The sequence below is a fragment of the Podarcis erhardii genome (genome assembly GCF_964252035.2).
Source record: "Podarcis erhardii genome assembly, chromosome: 5".
NCBI classification, from domain to species: domain Eukaryota; kingdom Metazoa; phylum Chordata; class Lepidosauria; order Squamata; family Lacertidae; genus Podarcis; species Podarcis erhardii.
The window spans coordinates 15,494,799-15,514,659 of NC_138509.1; the positions used below are offsets into that span (position 1 = coordinate 15,494,799).

At 43.6% G+C, this 19,861-nt stretch overlaps 1 protein-coding gene across 4 annotated transcripts in view; it reads left to right on the top strand.

Moving 5' to 3' along the window:
- VCL (vinculin) overlaps positions 1 to 19,861 on the top strand; it is an 88,191-nt gene that overhangs the window by 46,177 nt on the left and 22,153 nt on the right. For 2 of the 4 annotated variants that reach the window (XM_081864238.1, XM_081864240.1), the window contains exons 6-12: positions 1,730 to 1,890; positions 9,941 to 10,034; positions 12,454 to 12,601; positions 14,527 to 14,680; positions 15,957 to 16,132; positions 17,492 to 17,682; positions 18,988 to 19,187. In XM_081864238.1, the coding sequence (XP_081720364.1) occupies positions 1,730 to 1,890; positions 9,941 to 10,034; positions 12,454 to 12,601; positions 14,527 to 14,680; positions 15,957 to 16,132; positions 17,492 to 17,682; positions 18,988 to 19,187 (1,124 nt within the window). The remainder of the gene's footprint in view (positions 1 to 1,729; positions 1,891 to 9,940; positions 10,035 to 12,453; positions 12,602 to 14,526; positions 14,681 to 15,956; positions 16,133 to 17,491; positions 17,683 to 18,987; positions 19,188 to 19,861) is intronic. The other 2 variants (XM_081864239.1, XM_081864241.1) reach the window with 1 other exon arrangement.

Genomic DNA, 19,861 nt, shown 5'->3' on the forward strand with positions numbered 1-19,861 from the left:
TCCCCCTAGTTTTTAGCGCAGCTCTTGAGATATAAAGTCAGGGGACCAGCCTAACTTTGCACGCAACCAAAACTGGTACATGTGATCTGACATGTGTACCCCATGACTTCTTCCAGTGCCACAGAGGATGCTGGGGTGCAATTCAAGATGTTGGTGATCTAAAGGTTGCACCCCGGTATCCCATAATACTGCATAGGATCAAGGAGGGCATGCCTCTGTGTAGGGCCAGTACTTTGGCTAGCCATGCATTCGGTTGGTCCCTGCACTGAGTATAACTTGGTATTCCGTGCATGAACTGGGCAGTTTGAGTGAGGCTGCAGCAGAAGCATCTGGTACGGCATTGCATGCATTGATGGCTAGGATGGACGTCACAAACAATTCAAGTTTGTCAAACTTAAACATGCATCCTTGTTAAGTGCGCCAAACATAATGGGAGATGATCATCTACTGCAGAGGTGCACAAACCAGGCTTGTTTTTCATAATAATTTTTATTAGTTTTTCAATTTTTCAATCCAATAATAGACTCATTATAACAATACCACTTCTTTTTCTTTTTCTTTTTTCTTTTTTCTTTTTTCTTTTTTCTTTTCTTTTTCTTTTTCTTTTTCTTTTTCTTTTTCTTTTTCTTTTTCTTTTTCTTTTTCTTTTCCTTCCTCCTCCTCCTCCTCCTCCTCCTCCTCCTCCTTCTTCTTCTTCTTCTTCTTCTTCTTCTAATTATTAATACCAGTACAGTGGTGGCCCCGCAAGACGAATGCCTCACAAGACGAAAAACTCACTAGACGAAAGAGTTTTCCGTTTTTGAGGTGCTTCGCAAGACGAATTTCTCTATGGGCTTGCTTCGCAAGACGAAACGTCTTGCGAGTTCTTGCGAGTTTTTTTCCTCCCCCCCCTCCTTTTTCTAAGCCGCTAATAGCGCTAATCCGCTAAGCCGCTAATAGCCGTGCTTTGCAAGATGAAAAAACCACTAGATGAAGAGACTCGCGGAACGAATTAATTTCGTCTTGCGAGGCACCACTGTAGTTCAAATACCGAATTATATAATTTAGAAAAGGTGCTAGAATTGATGGCTTGATTATTTCCTTTATTTCTGCATTCCAAAATCTTACTAATTTCCATTACATTCCGGTCATCATAATAATCCCTTCTACAACAACTGCGATATTAATAACTTTTATTCATGTTGACATATTAAAACGATTTATAAAACTGCAAGTGAGGAACTCAAACTATATCCTTGTTTTTCCTGTGTGTGGCTCAAACCAGGCTTGTTTGATCTATATATATATATTTGGTCAGATCGACAAGGCCTCTACCAACCAGAACCATGTGCAAATGCCACAACATTAGAAGTAAAGGACAGGGCTCCCCCATGCACACTGTTGAGCTTAAGAATTTGTTTTCAGTATCAGAACTGAACTCAGCTCACAGTACTTTTGAGCATTGCTCAAAAGTCTATTCTGGTTAGCTTCCTTCATTTTAGCAGCCAGATTTTAGCCGAAAAGAAGTTGCTTTGTTGTTGCTCTTGTCAAACAGTTTGGCATCACAAAGCTTTGAAGATCCACTGCAAATCACCCAGAGATTGACCTGTATATCTCTTATCTGGCTTCTGCCCATCCCGGATCTGCTGTGATCATAACTTAATTATTCTTCCTGGTTTTAGCCAAAGGCATTTTATACAGCATATTGCATAATAACCTCTTGATAGGCTTTTCTGTGTAATCTTCGCAGCTATGAAGATTTTTGTAACAACGAAAAATTCCAAAAGCCAAGGGATAGAGGAGGCCTTGAAAAACCGCAACTTTACAGTGGAGAAGATGAGTGGTGAAATAAATGAAATCATCCGTGTTCTGCAACTCACGTCCTGGGATGAAGATGCTTGGGCTAGCAAGGTGGGTTTTTTTGTCCAGTTTCGGAACAGCATTAGAATTCTCCAGTCCCAGTTACTGTAACTGGTTTCAAGAAAACATAATCCTTACTTGTAACAAGTCACAAGGTGATGCTGGCTGATTTGGTGTAAAATACCTTCTTTAAGATGGTGTTTAGTAAATACTTTGTTAGTAACATAAGAATATTACAGCATTGCTATGCCTCCTTCATACAAGTGAATTGTATTTGTATTTTAATTATTATTATTATTATTTTTAAATGGCATCCCATTAGGAGAACAAAGTAGATATCTCAAATTGTGTGATACTCCAAGCCATGGTTTGGAGGATAGAAATTGAACTATGGGTTTGAGTGTGTCCTGCTCCCTGCCCCTTTGGGTGCAGATTCCCTCTTCGTTTCCTGTGGATTATGTAATCATAACTTGCTCTGATCTCCAAATCGACTTATGCTTAGCACGTACCCTGCAAACCAGAATTGGAACCTCCACTTCAGACTCTGATTTTTATTTTTATTTTTAATTCTTGTTTGGAAAGTTCTAGCCATAGTTTGCCAGTGTGGATGGCATGGCAAAGTCTAGTTAGAACTGAACTGGAATGGAAGAGGGGCCCCTGTAAGCCTGTGGCTTGTTCATAACCTGAATTGAGGCACTCTAGTTTTTGTAGCAGCCCATTGATTTTCAGTAGCGCTTACTCCCAAGTGACTTGACTCAATTAAGATCAAGTTCCTTTGAAATCAATGGAACTTACTTTGTATGTGGTTTGAACTTGGATATGTTTGATGCAAGTAAATTATATGAAAAGACAGTTCCTTTTTTTCATTTTGTAGGAAGATCAGTTCTTGAATTGCACACAAAAAGCACCAGAATTACTTGTATACTGAAGGATCCCAAAAGATAACTGGTTCAGTGACCTTGGAATGTAGGTGGAGGTGCAAATAGGAAATTATAGTTCCTGGACTTAATGGTAGAGGGGGGCTCCTTAGATAGCCATGCGAATGTTCACATTTCTCTTCTTCCCATCCTCTCTGTCATTCTTTTCTTTATACCTGCTTCTACATCACTCGTGTATTAGAGCAAAAGACGAAAACAAAAAATCAGCTTGTGAGCCCTGATAAAAAAGAGAGAGAGAGGAATACCCTGAGAATGTGCTGCTTCACCTTTTAAACTCACTTAAATCACCACGACTGCAGGAATAAACAGAGTTTGCTTTTGCCGCAGCATGTTAACTGGGGAGAATGAGCACCATTTTGTGGTTGAAAGGGAAAATATATTCATAGCTGTCAACATTTCCCTTTTTTAAAGGGAAATTCCCTTATTCCGAATAGGATTCCTCGCAAGAAAAGGGAAAAGTTGACAGCTATGAATATATTTATAATAAGAAGTAATAAAATGAGCGTCTTTAAACATGCACTTATCCACTCATCTGCCCACCTGCTATGAAATGCAATAGAAGTCCGAGGAAAAGATGCTGCGATGGTCAGCATCGTCTGACCCATGTGTGGACAACGGGGTCTGCTTGCTTCTCCCACTCTCCGAGTGGTTATTTGGGAGGGGGTAGGCCTGTAGGGGCCATGGGCTTTGGCCGCAAGGTCCTACACCAGCTGCACCACTGAATGAACGCAGACTAATCTTCTACATCTCCTTAGCTAGTGTTTCCCAAACTTGGGTTCCTGGCTATTTGTGTACTACAACTCCCATCATGCCTGACCACTGGTGCTGCCAGCTAAGGATGATGGGAGTTGTAGTCCAACAACATCTGGGGACCCAAGCTTGCCCTTGACCATTGGTAAAGATAATTGATTAAGAGAGTCAGCGCAAGTGGGGAGAAGGGGATAGTACTGTTTTCAGAAGCGTATATACCTCCTTGTAAAATGCCGACTAAGAATTCCCATTCTTGCGGTTTTCTCAATATCATTTTAAAAAGCACCTAAGTAAGCCAGAGCAGCTGAAGATGCAGAATTCTACATTCCACTGATCGGATGCATTTAACTAATTTTGCTGGAGGATGAGCACCCTGAAACATTTGTAAATGGGACACGGTGACAATGAAATTGAAAGTGGAGGGTGGACTCCACCCCCCCCCAACTGCAGATCCTTTAGCTAGAAGGCCAAGTTAGTTAGGAAACCTAAAAGACGGAATGATGTTTAGTCCTCCTCTTACGGAAGTGTAAACTGGGGGTCTGAAGGAATATAAATGGCAACGTCCTCTGCTTGATAGGAAACTGCCTTACATTGAGTTAGACCATTGGTCCCTCCAGCTCATTAAGTCTGTTCTGGCTGACAGAAAGTCTCTCTGGTTTCCTCTCCAGTCTTTCGTGGAGATGTCAGGGATTGAACCTGTGACCATGTGCAGGACCACTGGTCTATGGCCCCTTCCCCCTGTTCAAGCATTTTGAAATCAAAGTGGGGAGCCTGACGATTCTCCTGTCTTCTACCCTACTGGTGATTGAGGAATAGCTATCTTTTTTGACTTTTCAAAGATAACAGTGCAGAGCAGGTTGCTTGCATCTCTGTGCCTGTTGCCTTTCCGTGATTCCTAAACCCAAGTTAAGTCTGAAACCCACTTGAATTTTAATCAAAAAAGACTTGTGGTCCTTCTTTTTCTTCCTTTGGAAATTACATTGACTGACACTCCTGACTTTTTTGTTGTTGATAGCTGTGGAGGCAAACCCCTAAGGAACCATTTAGCAACGTGTTGGGGATCAAATCCATTGTTTCCAAAAAGAGGCTGTTGTGAGAACTACAACTTTCACAGCCCATTAGTTTAACTTTATATCCATCGCTCTTTTATTGTGAAGTAATACTTCGTCTACCTTTCATGACTCCTTTTGTTTTTCTGTTTCTTTCCTCCGTTTCTATTATTCTTTTCTCGCCTTTTAGAAGGTAAGACCCTCTTCTGCAACCCACAACTTCTACCTTTCATACTAAAACAGAAGAGCATGGTCATGAGTTGTTGTCGTGCCGTGTGCAGACTGTGTGCTGTGCATTTTCCTGTGTGCTGGTTGTGACACTGTACTCACTCCTAAAGTATTAAGATTCACTTAAAGCATTGCCAGCTAGGCTGTGAGGTATGGAGTTGTTTATGAGGTGGTGACAGCCACCCCATACTAGCTCAAGGCGTGCTAATGTGGATTTAATGATGACAGGCTTCCTGGTGGATGCGAAATCTGCCTCTGGGATTCTTGCTTCTGAAACATATAACCATCTTGATATCTCGGAGTAGGTGTTTGCATCGACTCTGCTTTCCCCAAGCAAAGGAAAAATAAAGAATTCAGGAAATGCTTCAGAAATGATTGAGCGACAATTTCAGTTTTGTGAAAGGGAGGCGGTTGTTTGCGAACACTATAGTGGGACTGCCGTGTAACTGGAAACAGCTGGGTTTTATTTCCCCCCTGAAAAGTACCACTACTACTATTATCAGAGGGAGATTAGTATTTATTATTCGACTGCTGATTGTTGTGAACCGAGGAAAGCAGCTGTTTGTGTGCTGGATATCATATATATTCTTACGGGGTTTTTTTCCAGAAGGCTGGCTGCAGCAACAAAAACTGTTCAGTGCAGAATCCGATACAGCCACACCCCAAGCCCTAGGAGCTTGTCCAGGTTTCCCATGGCATTTGAAAAATCCTGCCTTGCATTAAAAACGGCTGGTATTTTTCTGCTGAATGGCTTTCTACCAACCCACCCCCATTGTCCATATTTGGGTATTACAAATAGTCCTGTTAGGGGAAACTTACCTATTTAGGCATTTGGAGTGGATGTGGTTTCTAAAAGAGGGGAACAGTTCATCCAGCGGTATCAGAATGGGTTCAAAGAGAGCATATTGTGTAAGAAGCACCTGTGAAATGGGGGCATCTTCTGAAATGAAAAGGCTTTCAGATGGAAAGATGCTCAAGAACAATCCTGACTGTAGCTCCCCTTTCCTGTTAAGTAAGCTCCCCCCCTCAAAATACCTGCTGGCATTTAGAATTCATTCTGATACATATTTATCGCTGAACTGCCAAGGTACTAACTCAACCGATGCATCTTTGAGAATGAGAGCTTTCGTACTCTGCACTGGGAGGTGCTGTGGAGAAGAAAGGAATCAGTTCCTGGGCTTTATACCTTTTTAGAAGGAAAAATGTTGACTAGCCTGAAAAATCCACCCACACCTTCCAACTATTAAGCTGCAAACCAGGAGCTCAATATGGAGTTTTCCCTTGTCTTGTCTGCCATTGAATGGCTTGTATTCATGGACCAACATCCCCCATAGGGCAGAAGTGGGGCTTCTTCTGCACGTATCTGATTGCAGCCAATATTTCTCTGTGCAGGGTTATAATATTTAATCGGCGTTCTTATATCCTGTTGCTAAGCTTTGCTGCTATAGATTACCTGCCAGTGATGTAATTTCTTGATCTGTCAGAGAGCAGACTAAGAAGGTTGTTGTTTATTCTCTCATTGCCTTGCTTTCCCCCATCCACACCTAAGACTGTAAACTCAGTGGGGCTTGCTTCTGCACAGTCAAGTATATGATTGCACTGTAAGACAACTAACAGATTTTCTTTTGCATGCTTATGCAAACATTTTAAGTTCGAGCATTTGAAAGGAATTCTAGTTGACGTTTTCTGCTTGGAGTCAAAGCCAAAAGCCTTGGTTCTTGAACATAATCTGTTCTGGAAGTCCGTTCGACTTCCAGAAACGTTCAAAAACCAAGGTACGGCTTTCAATTGGCTGCAGGAGCTTCCTGTACTCAATCAGAAGCTGCGGAAGCCATTTCTGACATTTGTCTTCCAAAAAACATTCGCAAACCGGAACGCTTACTTCAGGGTTTGCAGCATTCGGGAGCCAAAATGTATGAGTACCAAGGCGTTCGAGAACCAAGGTACAACTGTATTGCTAAGATTGTACCATTGCAGAATGCAGGTGTGTGTACGTCGAAATATTCTCCCATGTCACACAAACCCAACCCTCCAAAAAATTTCCAATGAAAGTAAGGACACCCTATTCAATGATAGGAGATGCGGGTGGCGCTGTGGGTTAAACCACAGAGCCTCGGACTTGCCAATCAGAAGGTTGGCGGTTCGAATCCCCGCAACGGGGTGAGCTGCCATTGCTCAGTCCCTGCTCCTGCCAACCTAGCAGTTCGAAAGCACAACAGTGCAAGTAGATAAATAGGTACCGCTCTGGCAGGAAGGTAAACGGCGTTTCCATGCGCTGCTCTGGTTCGCCAGAAGTGGCTTAGTCATGCTGGCCACATGACCCGGAAGCTGTATGCCGGCTCCCTCGGCCAGTAAAGCGAGATGAGCGCTGCAACCCCAGAGTCGGTCATGACTGGACCTAATGGTCAGGGGTCCCTTTACCTTTATTTAATAATAATAATAATAAGAAGAAGTTTGTGCTTTTTCTCTCTGTGTGATTCTATTCTGATTAGTTCCCAGAGAGAAAATCCCCAAGCTGCAAACAGAATACCTTCTTCAGATTAATCCTTGTTGCCCTTTTGATTTTAACCTGTAACCATCTAGATGCTGTGTAGTGTCTTACGAGCAGACTCCATGGGTTTACCCCTCCCTCCCATTTTAGTCTGCAGTATGTGAATTAGATTCCTAGAAAGCGTTCCGCTCTAGTTGGCTGTATGCTCTCCAAAGATTCTGGTACCAAGAGACGTTGGAGAGCCTATACGTGATGACTAACTTAGCAGTTGTGTCAGAAAGTTGGGCTTCGTGTGTTACTTCGAGCGTTGCCTTTTTTGGTAATGAAAATGCAGATATGGCTCAGGCTCTCCAGACTATATCACTTCATAGATATTAGAGCCTGGCTGGCAAGTCATCAGTATAAAGGGGCCATATTATTTTGCATCAAGTGAGAGCTTGAAAGATCAGTAATGTTGGCTTTACCTGAAAACTTGCTTCTCTGCCATGGCACAGGGAAAGGGTCCTTGTAACTCCTTCCTCCTCAGCATCAACCAACACAAACTTGGGCAGACCTTTCAGATTAGGCCGCTTCCCCTCTGCTATCAGCTAAGAATTCCTGAAGCATCTCTAATGCCTTCCAACGACAAGCTACACACTGCCAAGCACCTATGGAGCATAAGTTCCAGATACGGCTTCTGTTGCTGGGGAGGTGTTGATGGAGAATCACCTTCACCTGCATCTTGGCTCATGCAGTAGAAAGCACCTGAGGTGCATTGTAAGAGGGGTCAGTGTCCTTGGGTTTGGATGAGGACCAGCCTGGGAAACAGAGTGAACCCCTGGTCAGCCAGTTGCCTATTCCTTAGAGGAATACTTGCATTTTCTAAGCAATTAGAAACAAATCAATCTTTTACATTCATCCTTTGATCGTACTACCTACTTCCGAAGGCTCTTTTCCTGTGAAACAAGTATGTTAAAGCTGCATTTCTTGCTATTGTTGCTTGCAGTATATATCATATTGCTGATCTTGCCCAGGCATGAGTCTCCCTGTGAATTGTTTGCTTGCTACTTCGGGTTGCCTTGGGCAAGATAAAGCAACTAACTAACCAGTGGCATTGGGGGGGGGGGGGCACAGACCAGGAAGTGACCTCTCCAGACAACAGACTGACTCTTCTTTTCTTATCTCTGTGGCTGCGGTCTCCTGGGTGATATCATTAGGTAGTTGAATGTGCCTGCGTACTCTGTCCATTTCTCTCCCACCCACCTCCACATCTGCGTGGCCCGGGGAGTTAGCAAACCATGCTACGACACTGTAACTAACTGAGAGATAATACAGTGGTACCTCGGGTTACATACACTTCAGGTTACATACGCTTCAGGTTACACACTCTGCTAACCTAGAAATAGTGCTTCAGGTTAAGAACTTTGTTTCAGGATAAGAACAGAAATCGGGCTCCGGCACCGCGGCGGCAGCAGGAGGCCGCATTAGCTAAAGTGATGCTTCAGGTTAAGAACAGTTTCAGGTTAAGTACGGACCTCCAGAACGAATTAAGTACTTAACCCGAGGTACCACTGTATAGTAAGAAGCAGAAGATTCGGGGTTTTTTTGGAAAGCTTATAATGTGACACTGCAGTTCATAAGTAATCAGTTAGTTATGATTCTGCAAAATGAGCCTCTGAAGATTTTTGTAAATTTATTCATGTATTTTAGGGGATTTTAAATGTAATCAGTATAAACCGCATGAATTAGAAGGATGAATGGAAGCTGGAAATAAAGGTGGGCTTGATTGCAACAAACGGAAAATAGGAAAAAAATAGGACTTTAAGCAAAACATCAGGCTTCAAAAAATATCTCCTTGGAAGATATGTCATATTCCAGGTCAGAGGTGCCCATTTAGCTAGAGGTACCCTGATAACTCTGAAAGATGATGACATGTGGTCACATCTGTAATTGTGATGTCGGTCTACTTGTCATATATCAAGAGACAGAGGGAGTGGAATATGAGAACTTTGGGGACAGAAGTATTTGGGGGCAAAAACTTCCACAGCACCCGTGGGAGCAGTAAAAATCTTCCACCACGTCCCCATCTCCACCCACCCATCTGTACTACTTGGCTGGCCATCTGGTTAGACCGAGCAGCCATATAACTATTATCTGTGCAGAGCATATGTGAGTGTGTATGACTGAGAGTGCTTGAATGGATGAATTAATAAATCCTTTTTTAAAAAAACACACCTGGTACCATGGCCTTGAGACCTGTGCTTTCCTCCTCCGAACCTGGGTTGCATCCATGACACCTGTGTTAGATTACAGCAAACTGGAGCTATTCCACTCTCCTAGCGGGTGTTGAAAAATGGAGAATGCATGCAGAGAATTGTGTGGTTGTTTCATTATTCTTTTTTTAAGATTAAATATTTAACATTTAGGGTAGTTCTGAAAAGCCCATATCTCATTCTGGAGTTGCTGTTCGCTTGGGAAATAAAACCTTAAAACAATGCATGCTGCGACTTTCTGCATTTTGAGTGATAGGAATGTGTCTGATACTTAACATTAAGCCGTTGGTTCTTCCGCGAGTTGTGCTTCACTTTGTGTTTCTGCTGTTGCACCCATACCTGCATTTTGTGGGACATGATTAAGATAATCTGCCTTTCCTCCCCTCTTTCTAAAAGGATACAGAAGCTATGAAGAGAGCATTGGCCTTAATAGATTCCAAGATGAACCAAGCCAAGGGCTGGCTTAGAGACCCCAACGCTCCAGCAGGTAACATTAAGTCCTCGCTCCTATTGATCAAAATTGGACCCACACTTAGGATGGGAAGACCAAAAATTCTGTATTAAGGACAATTCTGTACCAAGAATATGCAATCTGCATAAATCAAGCCCTTCCTCCCCCATCCAATTTACACCAAGCTTATTTTTATTTTTCCATAACATATTTTGCTCTTGTAAATAGTTGGGAAGGGCAAAAAGCTATCCAGGACGCGGACGAGCCATCCCTGGAAATACTCCTTAGCTCTGTCCTCTCCCCAGCCTTTGAGTAACTGGCATGACTTACACACTCTCGAGCCTGAATCTGAAATCCTGTGTGTCACCCTTTAAAACATCTAGCACTCTTAGCACTGTTATCGTTATGTACTGAAGTTCTCACCCTGGGCCAGCAGGGGGTATACTGTAGATAGTTTTCACTCAGGTCCACATATGCAAATAAGGGATTGAAAGTGACGTTCAGTGATTGGATAGTTACAGAAAGTGTTACAGTTGCGTTGTAGTGGAGCTCTATATAAGCAGGCTGGCTGAACCCTTCAGTTCAGTTCTGTTCTAGCCTGTGAATAAACAAGAGCTGTTTGAAGAATCGCTGTGTCGTCTGATATGTTCACCCACAACTTAACAGTTATTATCATTAAAATGAAAGCTGAGATTCTTGGGATGCTGAACAACAAGCTGTAAGCTAGTCTGTGATGTGATAACTCAGTTACAGCATTACTGTGGTACTCCAAATGGAAGCTCTTAAGACACTGTTCTTTCAAATATTAATGCAAAACAAATTGATTCTCTGCTAAGTGGTTTGGAAAGCTTTGCTTATCTTACCATCCAAATTATTTAGTTCGGAACCCTTCCCAAATTAGTATTCTGGTACAGCTGCTCTTCTTGGAAAGATGTCACATATTTATTGCCATACTAGCAGAGCTCTGCCGTTCCAAAATGTGTCCTACATTAAAATAAGCATACAAGAGTGGAACACTGTAACTGATAAAATTTAATGCTGCCTCTGCATCTTGACTTGGTTATGTTGGCTCTCAAGAGCATTGATCAGATTTTGCACCTGTATTTTATTCACTGGAACCCATAAGAAAAGCCTATAAAAGTGCAGTGTCTATGTCATGCCATCATGACACGAAACGTTACTGGATTTGGATTGTGAAGAATCTTGTTTATTTTCCTTTCCCAGATATAAAGTAAAGATGTTGCTATGGACAGGAGATCAAACTAAAGTGGAAGTTTGCTTATACCATGTATACTTTATGGCCCGGGTACATTTCACATGCTCTGAACCAGTGTTTCCCCAGCTTGGGCCTCCAGCTGTTTTTGGACTACAACTCCCATCATCCCTAGATAGCCAAGTCAGGGATGATGGGAGTTGTAGTCCAAAAACAGCTGGAGACCCTGCTCTAAAGCAAAGGTAGCTTACCTGTGGCCTTCAGGGTGCTGTTGGACTTCAGCTCCCATCAGCTCTAGCTAGCACGACCAATCAAGGTTGGCCCAAGACATTTTGCTACCCAAAGCAAAGGATGGCATGGTGCCCCAGTCCCATGGCATGTACCAAAGCTCATCAGACTGGTAGACTTGTACTTCAAGACAGGCAATGGAACAGCATACCGTATTTTTCGCTCTATGAGACGCACCAGACCACAAGACGCACCTAGTTTTTAGAGGAGGAAAACAAGAAAAAAAATATTCTGAATCTCAGAAGCCAGAACAGCAAGAGGGATCGCTGCGCAGTGAAAGCAGTGATCCCTCTTGCTGTTCTGGCTTCTGGGATAGCTGTGCAGCCTGCATTCGCTCCATAAGATGCACACACATTTCCCCTTACTTTTTAGGAGGGAAAAAGTGAGTCTTATAGAGTAAAAAATACAGTATTTCACAACACTGGGAGGTAGCACGAAAACCTAGGCTGTGCAGGACAGGCTACATGGCATACACAGCTGTGTTCTCCAATGCCACACTGCTGCTATCTCCCCACCAGTTGCCCAGTTCTACCCAATGGTAGTGCCACACCTGTGGCTGACAGTCAGGGATGCTGGGACCTGTAGTTCAACAACATCTGGAGGACCTTGAGGAGATGGTGCTATCACAGTTGTAAAGATTGCTGTACATGCCAAAGAACAGAAACATATGGAAATTTTTGAGAAGTGTGTGTATCATTCTTTCTCTAAAATTATGCAGGAGAAAAATAACTCCCACTTTAGTCTTAGCATTGAAATTAATTGGGTTCTAGTGGCGTGCATTATACCTAATCTGCTGAAATGATATGCCTGTTTCTAGAACAACGTTACCCTGCTGCAAGTACACTGTTATATTACGATGGATTATATTTCTTGTACAACACATTCAGTAATTTTCTCCGGTGTGAATAATGCATGAGTCTTCATTGTCTGCATTCCCACATTCTTGCTTCCTAGGAGACTCTGGCGAGCAAGCCATAAGGCAGATCCTGGATGAAGCAGGGAAAGTTGGAGAGCTCTGTGCAGGCAAAGAACGCAGAGAGATTCTAGGAACCTGTAAAATGCTTGGCCAGTTGACTGACCAAGTGGCTGATCTTCGAGCTAGGTAAACATCTTCTCGCTAACTAAATATGTTTAACCCTGGGACTATGAAATAGCAATCCTGCCGTTCTAAGAAAGCAACACAAATGATAAATTAAATGTCTTTATTTTGCCAACGTGCTAACAGTGGTGGACATCATGTTTCTGTGCGTTGTCTCTGCCCTGCATTCTGCCCCACCTGCCTCCATAATTTTCATGGAGGATCCCTGTAATTCAGTTCATGCACAGTTTTGTCTTGCCAAAGCTTTCTCTTCCTTCTGTGCTATTTCTTCCTCCACTTGTTCAGGAAACCCAAATGCACAAGTGATTGTGGGTTGAATCCACCTAAGGCATATTCAGCTGTAGAAATCAAATTGAAACCTATTTGACTTCAGTGGGGCTACATTGCTCTGTTGATGACAACCTTCTGTGTATTAAAACACTGAGCACTTGTTGTTGTTTTGTTCTTCTTTTAAATAATGTGATCTGATGCATTATCACGTCAACATCCCTTTTGGTTATTTGGAAGATCTCATGTTTGCTAGTGTTGACTTGGGTGTGCATCGTCTCCCGTTTATTTAAAGGAGCATAGACCTTTCCCAATTTTAAAGGGAAGTGTGTATGTGCACATTCTTCCATTTAAAAATAAAGACGGCTTTGAGTTGGGGAGAAGTGGCTGAATTGTGCAGGTACCCCCTTTTAAATTCTGGCCCTTAATGCTTATTTAGTTCCTCATTTAAGGGCCTTTCTGTTTTGATTTCATATTTGCATTATAGTTCTGATCTTAACTACACTCTGGGATACATGAATTTTCACATGACTTGCTAGCCTTCTGTCGTTTCTGGTTGCCACTGAACCCTCTCCTCCACCTGGCGTACTGTGTCTGCCAGAGAACTCAGGAAAGAGCCAGAGGGATTTTAAATTATTATGTGACTTGGAGCTGGCAGAAGCGGCATGAGCATTATGCTCATTTAATGTCATGCTGAGAACCTTTCAGGGGGACTTGTCGTTGATGAACTGATGAGTGGATTTGTGGAGGCCTGATTGTACTGCCTAGAAAAAAATACGCTTATGCTTTCACATCTGGATTGGAGAATGGATCCCGGTGTCTTCAAAACTTGCTTTCCAATTAAGCCAAAGCAATTTTAACAGTTCAACATGCATGAAATTCTTCCTTTGAATTTTAGCTTTACTGGCAGCAAATGGACAGCTTTCACTGAGTGGTTTATTAATCAGCATTGTGACAGCACACCAAGTATGTTGTCCTCTGCAAATTTCATTGCAGCAAGGAAAAGAGAACAAAGTGCAGTCTGAAATGTATGGATTGTAGTCAGAAAGGTGGTTCGGGCAGGAGTAACACCAATTCCCTGCCCCGGGCATTGAGTCCCAGCTTTCGGGGGTAGAGACAACTTTCCCCCATCTTTGCAGTTGTTGCCTGCATCCTACAATATTATATATAAATACTTCTGTAAATCAGCAGCAACTACTGAGCTATTTGGATGCAGGTGGCACTGTGGGTTAAACCACTGAGCCTCTTGGGCTTGCCAGTCAGAAGGTCAGCGGTTCGAATCCCCATGACAAGGTGAGCTCCCGTTGCTCTGTCCCAGCTCCTGCCAACCTAGCAGTTCGAAAGCACTCCAAAAAGTGCAAGTAGATAAATAGGTACCGCTCTGGCAGGAAGGTAAACAGCGTTTCCATGTGCTGCTCTGGTTTTGCCAGAAGCGGCTCAGTCATGCTGGCTACATGAGCAGGAAAAACTGTCTGTGGACAAACACTGGCTCCCTTGGCCTGTAAAGTGAGATGAGTGCCGCAACCCCAGTGTCTGCGACGGGATTTAACTGTCAGGGGTTCCTTAACTTTACTGAGCTATTATATGGGATTAGTTAAGTCAGTAGTCTATAACTGCAAGAGTGTGTTGGGTTTTACATGCCTTTCTTTCCTCTTGAACAGAGGACAAGGTGCTACACCGCTCGCCTTGCAGAAGGCTCAGCAAGTGTCCCAGGGCTTGGATTTACTCACAGCAAAAGTGGAAAATGCAGCTCGCAAGCTGGAGGCTATGACCAACTCTAAGCAGGCAATTGCAAAGAAAATTGATGCTGCTCAGGTAATCACAGTGCAAATGATCCCTCCCAGTTCCGCTGAACTGCAATGGGTCCTGGTAAACTAGCATACAAGTTAGTTCTTCCATTGGGTCCTCCTTCAGTTGTTTCACGCCAGTCAATCTCTGGAATGGGTTTCAAATTGCTTTGCCTTAATCATTTTTATTTACGCAGTTGTTTTCTATGCATTTTGCATTTGCAGCAGATTTATATGCATCTTGTATTGTTTTGTGATGCTTCATAGGAAGCGAATCAATATTAATAATATAATTTGGATTTCTTCTAGCCAGGGCATCCTATTTTGTTTCAGCCATTGCAGTTATCTGACTTTAAAGGGAGAACAGGGAATCAGCTCCCATCAGACCCAGCTAGCCCCATGGCCAGTGGTGAGGAGCCGATGGGGCTTTGTAGTCCCAACATCTTCGGCAGTGCAATGTGTTCCTCATACCTGCTTTAAAGACTGTCCACCAATGGCTCTCAGATAAGGGCTTCCTCTTGCAGTACTTTGAAAGGCTTGGGCACATTCTTGCAAGTCATATCCTTCATCTTTCTTGAAGAGTAGCTGTTTGCGGAGCGAGACTCCTGTTCTGACGTTCACATGTCAAGGTGGAAGAGATAAAAGGGGAGTGTTCTAGCAAGACATTTTTAAGGTCTCTTCCTGCAAAGGTGTGACTTTCAAGGATGAACTTCTGTTTTAGAAATAATAATAATAATAATAATAATAATAATAATAATAATAATAATTTCATTATTTATGCCTTGCCCATCTGGCTTGGTTTCCTCAGCCACTCTGGGCTGCTCCCAACAGAATAGTAAAAACATGATCAAACATCAAACATTAAAAACTTCCCTAAACAGGGTTACCTTCAGATATCTTCTAAAAATCAGATAGTTGCTTATTTCCTTGACATCTGATGGGAGGGTGCCACTACCAAGAAGGCCCTCCGCCTGTTTCCCTGTAACCTCACTTCTCGCAGTGAGGGAACTGCCAGAAGGCCCTCGGAGCTGGACCTCAGTGTCCGGGCTGAATGATGGGGGTGGAGACACTCCTTCAGGTATACTGGGCTGAGGCTGTCTTTCAGCTTTGTTAATCTTGTCCTCCCATATTTTTTTAAAACTCAAACAAAATCTTACTTTTTTAAAAAGAAAAAGAACATCAATATCTTTATTTCAACCTAGCTAAATTTGAGGTGTAGGATAGCATTTCAGACTATTGCACCACAGAAGGTTCAAATACTGCAAGCGGATCTTTGTGCGTCAACATGTTCTTTTTACATCAAGAGCTGGCTGGCAGATCCTCATGGGGGAAGCGAAGGAGAGGAACACATTCGAGGCATTATGGCTGAAGCCAGGAAAATTGCAGAGCTCTGCGAGGACCCCAAAGAGCGAGACGACATTTTGCGGTCCCTCGGAGAAATCTCGGCGCTGACTGCTAAGTTGTCGGACCTCCGGAAACAGTAAGTATTGACATGGGCATGGCTGCTTCCATGTAAGTTCCATTGGTATTAAGTCTTATGTACTCTGTGGTTTGCTTTGTGCGTTTATGACTGGCTAGCAGTATGGCTGTATGGCTGTCCCATTAGCTTCTGTTGGCAGAGGAAAGCGTTCTCTTGGCATGTCCACACCAGAGACTGGAACTAGTTCAGTGGCCATTTCCTCTTCCCACACAACTATGGGAATCATTGTTTTTGTAGCTATGATTTATTACATTTCTATACTGCCCTTCAACCCTTCAATCATCGTTTTTGTAGCTATGATTTATTACATTTCTATACCACCCTTCATCCGAAGATCACAGGGCAATTTGCAATAAAACAGAAAGAATACATACCATAACAAAAACAACACCTGCCAGAGATCGTTCAATTAGTCAAAGGCCTGGGGGAAGAGGAATGTTTTTGCCTAAAGAGATGTAGCAAAGGTGCCAGAGAGCATTCCACAAGTGGGGGGCCACCACAGAAAAGGCTTGTGTTGCTGCCCTCCAGACTTCTAACATAGGAGGTGCATGAAAAGCGCCCTCAAATGATGATCGTAGTGTCCAGCTCGGTTTAGGATGTGTGTGCAATGGATCTCTCAACAGAATTCTCTGCACTTTGCCCAACTACCATACCTCAGGATTATTTAGAAGAAGCCTTGGCGGGTGGCACTGTGGGTTAAACCACAGAGCCTAGGACTTGCTAATCAGAAGGTCGGCGGTTTGAATCCCCGCAACGGGGTGAGCTCCCACTGTTCGGTTCCTGCTCCTGTCAACCTAGCAGTTCGAAAGCACGTCAAAGTGCAAGTAGATAAATAGGTACCACTCCGGTGCGAAGGCAAATGGCGTTTCTGTGCGCTGCTCTAGTTCGCCAGAAGCGGCTTAGTCATGCTGGCCACATGACCCGGAAGCTCTACGCCGGCTCCCTCGGCCAGTAAAGCGAGATGAGCGTCGCAACCCCAGAGTCGGCCACGACTGGACCTAATGGTCAGGGGTCCCTTTACCTTTAAGTGACATGCATTTGTAGTGTTGCTAGGGCCCCAGTATTTTTAAATGTGTCGGAAAGGGTCTTCAATGAAGAATTTCACTTGGTGTTGTTAGTTGAACTTTCCTTGCCGGAATTGCTTTCATTCATTAAGCTACTTGCTTTCCTTTTTTAAAAGATTGCCTCGACTCATCCTTTGTGAAAATGCAGACCACAGTGCTTTGTTGAATGCAGTTAAGCATAGTAAATAGCATATTCACAGCTACGATACATGAACGTCTTATTAACTGAAACCAACCTACTTTTTGAACTGATTTTAATGAAGTTTCCTTAACAGATTTTTCTTCTTCTCTGCAGTGGAAAGGGGGATTCTCCCGAAGCCCGTGCATTAGCAAAGCAAATAGCAACATCACTGCAGAATTTGCAGTCTAAAACCAACAGGGCTGTTGCAAACAGCAGACCTGCCAAGGCTGCCGTTCACCTAGAAGGGAAGATTGAGCAAGCTCAGAGATGGATAGACAACCCTACAGTTGATGACCGTGGAGTAGGTGAGTGTTTTAATTTTTCTGTGCGTGTGAACATGAACTCAGGTGGGAGTTGAGGTCCACCAAGTGGCTCAATGCAAAATCGCTGCTCCAACGATCATTTCCAACAATCCCTCCCTCTCCTTTGGAACCGGCAGCTCTCTATTATGGGAAGCCAAAGAACCAGAGAATTATCAAGTTGGAAGAGGGACCACAAGGGAAGCTTTAATGTTTGATGTTTTATCTCTTTATTATTAATAATCTGTTGGGAGCCGCCCACAGTGGCTGGGGAAATATTATAATATAGGGTCATCGAATCTGCAATGCAGGAATCTCAAAGAAGGAAAATCCAGGAGAGAGGACAGCAGAAGCCAACAAAATGACAAAGAACAACCTTTGCTAAACATAAGATAACAAATAAATGATGGGGAATCTCAGGCAAACTGGAGAATGAGTAATTGAAAACAACGGGCAGCCCAAAATAAAAATCTATATGGCACCACGAGGCCATCTTTTTTTTAACCTGCACAGAAATCCCCTTCACAAGTGGTCTTTTCTCTGTGATGACTTCAGGTGGGACACCCCAAAGCCGACTTGCATAAGCCCGGAAAACTACAGAGAAAATAGGGCTGCCTAGTTATTAGGGAGGACGTGTTGCAGCATGGTAGCGTTTCAGAGTACCTAGGGGAAGGTAGTGATTATGCTGGCACTAAAGCTTAACAATGGCAACTCTGCTTTACTTTCGAGAGTGGTTGTCAGGCTTCGGGGACTCGGTTCCCGCCCCCCCCTTTGGCCATAGATAAGCAGGACAAAGCGAAAAGAGTCGCTTACCATTTAAAGAGATTTTAATGATCACAGCAAGAGAACAAAGCAGCCATTCTCGGAATGATGGTGTTCCCAGTTAAGGTTTCCACCCACTTCCCTCCTAGTCACTTCTGTGCCTTGCAACCTGATTTCACAACCACTGTGCTTTTTGTGTAGCCACCTTATCTACTCTACGTGACCTTGGACTGATAGGCTGGACACTCTCCAGCAAGAGAGAGTCTGTTAGCTCTCTTTCTCTCCCAGTTCTTCTTCACTTTGCTGTTCAACCGCCAGTTTGTCCCAACTTTTGTCTTCAGAACTGTGCCCCTCTGCAAACCATTGTTCCAAATCTATACTGTTTCACTGCTCCTGGGCAGCTTCAGGAGCCTGGTCAGGAGCAGGGGGAGGCTACCACCATTCCTCATCAAAGCAGTACTCCTCAGCCTGATCTCTGACAGTGGTGACACTACTGTTCTAATTTCTCTTGCTCCATAAATTAAGCAAGATGAATCACTTTCAATGCAGGTCAGGCTGCCATCCGGGGTCTTGTGGCCGAAGGTCGCCGTCTTGCCAATGTCATGCTGGGACCTTATCGCCAGGACCTGCTCGCCAAATGTGACCGTGTGGAACAGCTGGCTGCCCAGTTAGCTGACCTGGCAGCACGAGGCGAAGGGGAATCTCCTCAAGCCAAGGCAATTGCTGCCCAGCTGCAGGACTCATTGAAGGTAAATAAAAACAGTATTTGAAAAGAGAAGGAAGAGCTCATGTGGGACAGTGTGTTGCCAGTCTATATGCGTTAACTAACAAAGCCAGAGAATCTTCCTGTTCAAGCTACTGGTCTTTGCAACATAGATTATAGACATAAATGCTTTGGACACAATCTACATTCTTTTGCTGCTGTGCATCCTCCATTAATTTAACTTAATTCCAATTAATTCCAATTCCAATTACCCCTACCACCCATTGCTGGTCATTTCCTGACGGAAGTGACATTTGGCAGTTTGGGGCATAGAGCTCCTCACAGAACTCTTGTGGATTGGGCCCAGTTCTTGCTCAATAAAAGCTAAAGGATCCCTGGACAGTTAAGTCCATTCCAAGGCGACTATGGGGTTATGGCACACATCTCGATTTAAGGCCAAGGGAGCCGGCGTTTGCCCACAGACAGCTTTTCAGGTCATGTGGCCAGCATGACTAAACCGCTTCTGGCGCAACGGGACACCGTGATGGAAACCAGAGTGCACAGAAATGCCGTTTACCTTCCCGCCACAGCTTTGCCTATTCACTTGCACTGGCGTGCTTTTGAACTGCTAGGTTGGCAGGAGCTGGAACAGAGCAACGGGAGCTCACTCCATCGTGGGATTCGAACTACCAACTTTCTGATCAGCAAGCCCAAGAGCAG